An 8,304-nucleotide genomic window follows, 5' to 3' on the forward strand; every position below is an offset into this window, starting at 1 on the left:
GAGGCAGTGTGAGAAAGCACGTGGCAGTGGGATAGACCCCCAGCAAGTCCGTGTTCCTTATCCAGATGGTGTCATCCACCTGACTTAGGTGGTTAGTAAGCAAATCCCAGGTAACAAGGGCATTCCTCTCGGTTCATTGCAAGGGCAATCGTGCAATCCTGCCAACTACACTGATTGTTTTGTGCTGGTCTCAGCCTGTCACCAAGAAATGCTGCAGTGGGACCGGGCCTTGTGGTTCTTAAGATTCCAAGATACCCTCCAGCAATAACCATCAGAAAACATTGAAAAAAATAAAGGTTTATTCCTTACAGGATCTGGAAACTACACAGCACACCTGGGGCCACACAGTGATGCGAGGGTGGGGGGGGTGTGGGGGAAGGGAGAGAGACTGAGAGAGCACACACAGGCCTGGGGCTCTGCTTTTATTGGGGTTGAGGATTTTGTGGGCTCACACTTTATTGGTGGATTCAGAACATCAGAGTGGAAATTTAAAGTGTAGGAAGAGGAAAACAGTAACAACAACAAAACAAATGACCCAACCGATCGGTTACTGAAATCAACCAAGATCTTTAAAACACAGGCCCCCTCCCCACTTGGCTCTCTGTCCTGTCCTGTGGCCGGCAATCTCTGAAGTGGATGCTTTAGCTATCAGAGCTAAATCAGGCACCTAATTTGCAGAAAAGAACACCAACGTCAGGGTTTACATTACAATGTCTTACTCCCACCTTTAATAAAATTCACACTCACTTCAGGGCATCAGACCCTACTAACCTCATTAGAAACCTCGGTGAATTAGAAGACCAAGCCCTCCGGCCTTTCCCTATGAGGGGCTAAAAACATCAGGGATTACCTCCAGGCTATGGAACAGAATGTGCAACAGAAGGGATGGGGGCATGAGGGCCATCCTGCGGCCACAGGGGATTGGTGAGGGGAGGAGCAGTTTCTTTCAGTCCTAACTTCAGGGATAAAGCAGAATGGTCAGTTGATGGCCTTTGTCATAGTCAGCTTACAATGCCTGCACAGGGATCAGATTGGAGATGGCACAGCACCACTGAGGTGGGAAGTTCAGAGCCAGGGCCCTGGCTCCACCAGCCCCCTGGGGATGAAGCTCTGAGAAGGTGGAGCTGGGAGGGCTACCTGGCTCCACCCCCCGAGGGCTTACCTGAGTCAGGTGCTCCTTAGGATATGAGGAATGACACTGCTCAGTATCAGGGATTGGGGTGGGTGCTAATGACCCTGCCCAACCTGTAAAAGCTGTATGGCTCCCCCGTGTTCAAAAGCTAGGAACACAGGGTGCAGATGGTGGGGAGAGGGTGCTTTCCTATGATGTGCTCCATTCCCAGGCCAATTCCCATAGGTCCCTGGGGTTCCTGGGCCAGGGTTGGGCACGCGTGATCCTTTGTGCCCTTCCATGGGGCCTGCTGGTCTCGACACGGAGAAGAGACAACATGGGTCTGTCTTGTTTCCTCCCTTAGCCCAGCCCACACTCTCCTCTAGAAGGCTGATTTGTGGGGTCAAAGCTTCACTGCATCCTGGGACCCAGAGATATGAGGTTTCCCAAATCCCTTCAGTTGGCCTGTGGTGGGGTCACACCCCCATCTCCCCTGAGTATAAGGGAAGACTTACTGGTGTCCCGTAAAGATTGTGGCCCATCCCCAACTCCAAAGGTCACGTGGAGGTAGAAGCCCTTGGAAGGGGAACAGGAAGGGGTGCCGCGCTCTTACTCCCTGAAAGCTAGTGTTCTTCTAGAGAACCTAACTGGCTGTTCCCCTGGGGTCCCTCCTCCCTAAGGGAGGACAAAACCCAGAAACAGGAAAGGGGGTTGAGTTGGGTTTGGCAACTTTCTGACATTACTTGAAAACACTGGTTCCGTTTCAACCACCTGATTGTGATCACGTTTGTAAACAGTACAAACAGTACTCCCTCCAGAGGACATTCTCAGGGACCAGAGAGATACCTTCATGGCTCTTCTGGCCTTACCCTGGGCATTCTCCCTTATTGGGCCATCCCCAGGTCTCTGGAGGAGCTCACACCCCCATGCTGCTCTTCTCATCCTCTTTGGGGCTGGGCTCCTCCTGAATCTTCTTCATCTCCCAGCCCCTGACCCAGGTGTAGGCAGAGGAGCCCCCCAGCACCATCATGTTGCTTGTCCACCAGAGGAAGCTCTTGGTCTCCTCGTAGTAGAGCACAGCCAGCACCGTTTGGGCACAGGCTTTGGCCGTGCCAGACACATTATGGGTAAGGGGGCTGGTGAACTTGATCTGTAGACCTGTCACGTAGCCGATGGCAAAGCCAAACAGGCCACCCAGCGTCATCATGCCCCAGAAGTGGGCACTGCCCAGCTGGGAAAAGTTGAGGAGGGTCTGAAGCTCCCCCAGCAGCAGGAGCAGGGGCAGGAAGAGGACACAGGCGTTGACATTGTTGTAGAAGGTCAGGCGCCAGATGCTGCCATCCACTGCCGGGAGCACCTTCTTGGTGTAGATGGCGTTGAGAGAGACGCAGAGGCTGGCTAGCACGCCAAAGAGGGTGCCTGTCCAAGACAGGGTACCCTCAGCCCCCTCCTGGTCCACACCAAGCCAGAAGCCACCTGCAGTGGGGAGAGGAGTAGGGCAAGGGGCGTGAAGATGGGGAAGAGAAAGAGAATTTTGCTACCAGAGTTCACAGACTAATGCTGCCCTCACCGTCCCATCCTCCAGCCCTCTCTGCAATAAACGCTCTGTGACGTGCAGAGCACCACACAAGGGCTGGGAAGTGGCCCCTGACATGAACGCTTTCTCAGGAGCTTACATTCTAGCAGAGGAAGACATTAAAACGATTCATTTCCCAATTATTTCTTTAATTACAATTGTAATGAGGGTCATAAAACAGTGCAGTGTGCTCAGAGAACCCATAACCCGCGACTGTGCTGGCCTGAGGCATCTGGAAAGTTGTATCAGAAATGAGCTCCAAAGGGCTGAGTGCTTCATGGTTAAGGTGACCCTGGGTAAGTGATTTAAGGTCTCAGAGCCGTGGCTTCCTTGTCTGTAAAATGGGAGCCTACAATGGGTTAGAATCACCTGTGGCCTGACTCTCTTTGGGACACTCTCGTCTTGTGTCACCTCCTGCTCACACAGCTTCCATGGCTCCCCATTGCCCACCATCAAGTCTAGGCTCTTCAGCCTGGCACACTGGGCTTCCCACACCCTTCCTTGCCTGTCTCTGTCCTACGATTGTCTCAAGTTGTCTCTCTCATCTCCCTGCTCCTCACGTGGGGACTCAGTGTCCTCATTCATTTCCTGCCTCAGAAACACCCTCCTCCTCCTTCCTGGGAAATTTTATGCATTCTTCAAGGTCAAAGCTGGTCTCTCCAGGGAGTAAGTCTTTCTTGATACCTCCAGCCCCCAGATCTCCTCCTGGTCTCTTCCTGCCTGGGCTTCCCGGCAAGACTCCTGGCCTGCCCATCTTTTTAGCGAGGCACCACCTTCCCAGGAGCCAGGGGCTGAATCTTACAAGGGCTGTATCCCCTGCCACAGCATCTGGAACGTGGGGGAGGACAAAAAGTTTTGGCATCAGAGAGATTTGGGTTCCGATCTGGTACTGCCATTTAGAGCCTGAGGAAGTTGGCTTAACTTTTCGGAGCTCCCATTTCCTTCATCTTAGATGATACGATAACTTTCTTGACCCCCCCCCCCCCCCGCAAACTACTTCCCACCTTGTAACCAGGTCTTCCTAAGGTACAGATAGATCTGCTCAGGTCCTGTCCTGGCTTAAAGCCCCTCCTCACCTACTACCCCAGGAAACATACCAACTCCCTTAACTTAGGCAGCCTCCTGTCTGGCGATTCCTGCTCTGGCCCAAACAGGAAGAAATGCACAGGTACTTAATTCTGCCTAGAACATTCTCTCCTCACCCCTTCCTTATACCTCTCTAGTACTTTCAGAACGCCTGCTTAGATTACCCCATTCCCAACCCCCTCTTCCTCTCCACCCCCACTTGGGTTTCCTCTTCTCCACCCCTCACTTGGGTTCACTCTTCCCCATCCACCACCAGGTTCCTTTCTACACTCCAGTCACAGCCTCACCCCTGCAGCATAACTCACTGCCATACATCACCACCATGCCCTCGGGAGCATAGGCACCCCATCCGCCTTTGCCAAATTCGCATCCCCAAAGTTTAGCATGGTCTCCGGCTTGTGCCTGGCCATTTTTGTTGAATGAATGAATGAATGATGTGAATGGAGGTTGTTCAGGAGGTGGTTTTAAAGGTTGAAGGAGAAAAGGCACCAACTACGGTGTAGGCACTCATGCATGGTATTTTCTTTCTTGGCAGAACCTTTGCCAACAGGTATCTATAGGCCTACTCTGGGGATGGGGAGGATTAGCCAGGGCACCCTCTGTCCCCTGGCTCCTTGCTTTCCAAGTCCAGAGGAGACATCCACCATGAGGTTCTGCATCCTAGAGGGGCTTGCACCCAGAAGGAGCTCTGAAAGGTACAATGAAAGGAGCAGTGACCCAGGAATCGTCACCAGACACCCATCTTGAGGGGAAGCACAGCAGAGAGGGGGGCTGGGTCTGGGGCAGGCAGAGAGCACCAGCCTCCCTGGCCCCTGGGCCCCATCAGTAGGGCCAGCGAATGCCCTTTCTCAGAGCTATCACACCATCAGCTACTTTGATTACTTTTAGGACTTGGGCCTAGTTTCCCTAGTAACTTCACTTTTCCGCATGCAAATTCTCCCTGCCCCCCAACCAGGCTCCCCTCTCCCTCTGCCCCGTACTCCCAGGGTCTTCATGGCCGAAGTGGAGATCCAGTGGGCATTTGCTAAGTGAGCCCTGGGACTCTGAGGGACAAGCGAAAATCTGCCAGAGGTCTCAGCTGCTCCTTCTACCCTAACCTCAGCCTTGTCCCCTCTCCCTTCCTGGACCTGGACTGAGTAGTCTGAGATCCAGCAGCTGGTCAATGAGGGTAACATTTTCTAGGACGGATGGCAGGGGAAGGGCCCCTCTCCTGCCACCTGTGTGCCTCAGCCTGGGGACTCTGAGACACCAGTGAAGAATATGTAGGTCAATCAACATGAGCTTGACAGCACCAGGAAAAACAGGTTCGAAGAAAGACCACGTTCCTGGATATCAGAGTCCTGGGAGGATTCAGAAGGAAGTGGGTGCACTCTTACCCAGAGTGCTGCAAAAAACCATTCTGTGAGGATGGAAATGTTCTGTAATCTGCGCTTCCAAGACAGTAGCCACTGGCCACATGTGGCTACTGAGCACTGGAAATGTGGCCACAGATTCACACTGTAACACCTGCAGCTGAATGTTAAACATGTCACTGAAGTTGAATTAAATTGAAATAGACACATGTGGTCATGTACTGCCTTGGAGGGCATAGCTGCAATCTCTAGGGCACAGGAGCAGAGTCGGGGGGTTAAAAACATAGGCCTGGGAGTCTGGCCAATCTGGGTTTGTGCCCCAGCCTGGCTACTTTCTAGCTGTGTGGCCCTGGCCAAGTACCTTAACCTCTCTGATCTTCAGTTTCCTTGTTTGTATGGAGTTGATTAGGGAGATACTACCACTCAGGTGATCTCCAGGGGAACAAAGAAGATGCCATATGTGAATGATTGGCACAATGTCCCCATCAGTAATTCTTCTCTTCTAGGGGTCAACTGTGGAAAGACAGCTAAGACCTCACCAAGCTTATTTCTCTTCACTCTCTTAGCCATGACTATGAGCCTGCAGGCCCAGACGGTGATGTATACTTATTATAAGATGTACTTTCCTCTGGAAATAGCACTGGATAGGGAGTCAGGGCCCTTGAACCCCTGAGAAGCAATACAGTGGACAAGCATATGGAGCCAGCCTGCTTGAGATCAGACTCCAGCTCTGCCACTTATCAGCTGTGTGATCTTCAACAAATTACTCAACTTCTCTCTATCTTGTTTTTCCCCTTTGTGAAATTTAGATTATAATGCCATCTTGTTTTGAGGGGCCCTGGCTAGGCCTCTAACTTATGGTCTCTGGGCCCAGACTCTTCCTCATCTGAATCTGTGAAAGGGAGCAGGGACAAACAAAGCCCAAAGATGCTTGGCAGGGTCGCTCCTTGTGGTTTTGGCCCCCGTTCCCTCCCCTGCCCCCACTCCCCATGGTCCTGGCTGGCCACTCACCAATGATGATGCCGCAGGTGAGCAAGGCATAGAAGGAGGTGGTCTGCTTGAGCAGCAGGTAGGATAGCAGTACATTGAAGACCGTGGTGAGTGAGCGGCCCACGTTGTAGAAGGCCACCCCGACATACTTGAGGCAGAGGTTATTGAAGGTGATCATGCCGATGAAGACCACTGACAGGGGCAGGACGCTGCGGGCCACCCTGAGGTCCAGGCGCAGGGTGGGAAAGTCCATGGCACCAGGGCAGAAGGCAGCCAGTGTGCTAAGGCTCTTGCACAGCAGCGTGGTCACCAGGCACTGGTAGAAGGTGACGAAGATGGGGGTGTCCAGCTGTAGGGAGGGGCTATCCAGCAGGTACTTGTTAAGGAACACCATGGAGATGGAGGTGACCCAGTAGAGGGACACCACCAGTGTGATCTGCAATGCCCGCAGCAAAAAGGGTTTCTCCTTGATGGCTTCTGCCTCTCCCAAGGGGTCGGAAGCCCCCATCAGTGCCATGTGCAGGATCCTGGACCGCTTCAGGGGGGCCCTGTTCATGGTAGCAGAGGAACCGGGTCACCCTACCAGAACTGGAGTACAGAAGCTTGTCAGCTTCTGCAAGCCGCAGCCCTCAACTGTCCGGGGGTGGGGTGGGGTGGATGGCCTAGAGGCCTCCCCATCCACAGGCTCTGCTTTGGCGGGAGCCCCACCACCTGCCCCCACCCGGAGGGGCTCATGAGACAAGACACGGGGCCGGGGGGGGGGGGGGGGAGGAAGAGGCTCACATTAGACAGAAGACCTGTCAGGGGAGAGGGGGCCGGAGCCCGGTAGGGACGGGTCTCAGGAAGGAGGGGGAGGGGGTGGAGGAAGGCAGGGCGAGGTGCCGGAGCGGGCGCAGCGCGGCGTGGGGAAGACAGGGAGGCATGGGCGTTTGCAGGGAGAAGGGGGAGGCGTGCAGGAAGCTGATTGGAGGGGGCCGTGCGAGGGGTTCGGGAGAGGGGTGCAGGGAAGGTCAGAGGTGCCCAGGGCGGGGTCCGAAGGACGCGGGAGGAGGCCGGGCCGGCCGCAGCCCGCAGCGCGCCGCCCCCGGGGCCCCAGCTGGCGCGCAGCCCCGGAGCCCCCGGACGTCCGAGGCCGCCCTCCCGGCAGAGGCGGGCCCAGGGCTCATTTCCTGACACGCCCCCGACCCCTCCTTAAAGGGCCCGCACGCCCGGCGTCGTCCTTAAAGCCACAGCCGGCGAGACGCCACCTTCCGAGGCCGGCTCGCGTCTGGGCCCCCGCCGCCCTCGGATCCAGTGCGTTGCCCGCTCGGGGATGGTGGGGGGTGGGGGTGGGGATCGGCCGCCGCGGAAGGTTTCTATAGGTGCTTGAGCCCCGGCCCCTTGGCTGCAAGCCCCGCCCCCCGCCCAGCTGCATCCCCTCCAGAAGCTCACTGCCCCTGACTCCGCTCACGTGAAGGTCCCCGGCGGCCCCCAACGCGGGCCCGGCCGCCTCCCCAGGGCCTCCGCAGCGCCTCGCGTCCCTGGGCGTCGAGGCCCCATACCAGCCCCCCCAACCCCCGCCCCGTTCCTCTACTATCCCAGCTCACTCCCGTCGCATTCCCTTCCTTTCTCCCAATTTTCTTCCCCCATCCCTCTTACAGGCCTGAGACCCCCCCCCCCCCCGCCCCGTGGCGCTCAGTGAGGCCGGAGGCAACAATATCCCTGCAGGACTTCAATCAGTCTGCGCTCCACCCCCCCCCCCCATTTGAGAAGACCTCCCATGCAAGCATCAAGGCAACATCCCCCCCTCCATCCCCCAGGCTCCCTTCCCCTTATAAAAACCCCTTCCCCAAGCCGGGCCCAGCCGCCAGCTCTGGCCCCGGGGCCTGCGTTCCCCGGTCTCAATGGCGACCCCACGCTCACCTCCTCCTCGGTACTGGCCGCCCGCCCGGCTCCCGAGCGCTGCACCTGCAGCGCCGCACCTGCAGCACCGCGCCCAGGGCCGCGCCCGCTGGAGACGACTTCCTGCTCCCAGCCCCGGGCGTGGGCGCCAAGCCAGCCTCGGCCGCCTGCGCCCCACGTGGGCCCCGGGGCGGCGGCCTGACGACCCCGGCCCTAGCCGACCTTGGTCCCGGGTTTCCCGCCCGTCGTGGGAGCGAGCCTCCTCTTGTCTCCATAGGCCACCCCAACCCCAGTACCCCGGCCACCCG

General features: G+C 56.6%; 1 protein-coding gene across 3 annotated transcripts; it reads right to left on the reverse strand.

Moving 5' to 3' along the window:
* Positions 1–281: 281 nt before the first annotated feature.
* On the reverse strand, positions 282–8,087 carry SLC35C1 (solute carrier family 35 member C1). Of its 3 annotated transcripts, none has more exons than XM_055308624.1 (3): positions 8,018–8,087; positions 6,137–6,663; positions 282–2,587 (listed from the first exon to the last, which is right to left on the reverse strand). In XM_055308624.1, the coding sequence occupies exons 2-3, from the start codon at positions 6,630–6,632 to the stop codon at positions 2,028–2,030; spliced, it is 1,056 nt and encodes a 351-aa protein (XP_055164599.1). In that variant the 5' UTR covers positions 6,633–6,663; positions 8,018–8,087; the 3' UTR covers positions 282–2,027. The 3 variants fall into 3 exon arrangements, with proteins under 3 accessions (XP_055164599.1, XP_055164591.1, XP_055164585.1); XM_055308616.1 differs by lacking the exon at positions 8,018–8,087 and adding an exon at positions 6,899–7,214; XM_055308610.1 differs by lacking the exon at positions 8,018–8,087 and having other exon boundaries at positions 6,137–6,889.
* Positions 8,088–8,304: the final 217 nt, after the last annotated feature.

This window comes from Nyctereutes procyonoides, unplaced genomic scaffold (assembly GCF_905146905.1).
Source record: "Nyctereutes procyonoides isolate TBG_1078 unplaced genomic scaffold, NYPRO_anot_genome, whole genome shotgun sequence".
Classification (NCBI taxonomy): Eukaryota; Metazoa; Chordata; class Mammalia; order Carnivora; family Canidae; genus Nyctereutes; species Nyctereutes procyonoides.

What these genes read in the sequence shown, in the direction of transcription:
- SLC35C1 (XM_055308610.1), bottom strand. Translation starts at nt 6,671, where the DNA reads ATGAACAGGGCCCCCCTGAAGCGGTCCAGGATCCTGCACATGGCACTG. An exon ending in CACCTGCGGCATCATCATTG is followed by an intron (nt 2,588 to 6,136) that starts GTGAGTGGCCAG and finishes TCCCCACTGCAG; the next exon opens with GTGGCTTCTGGCTTGGTGTG.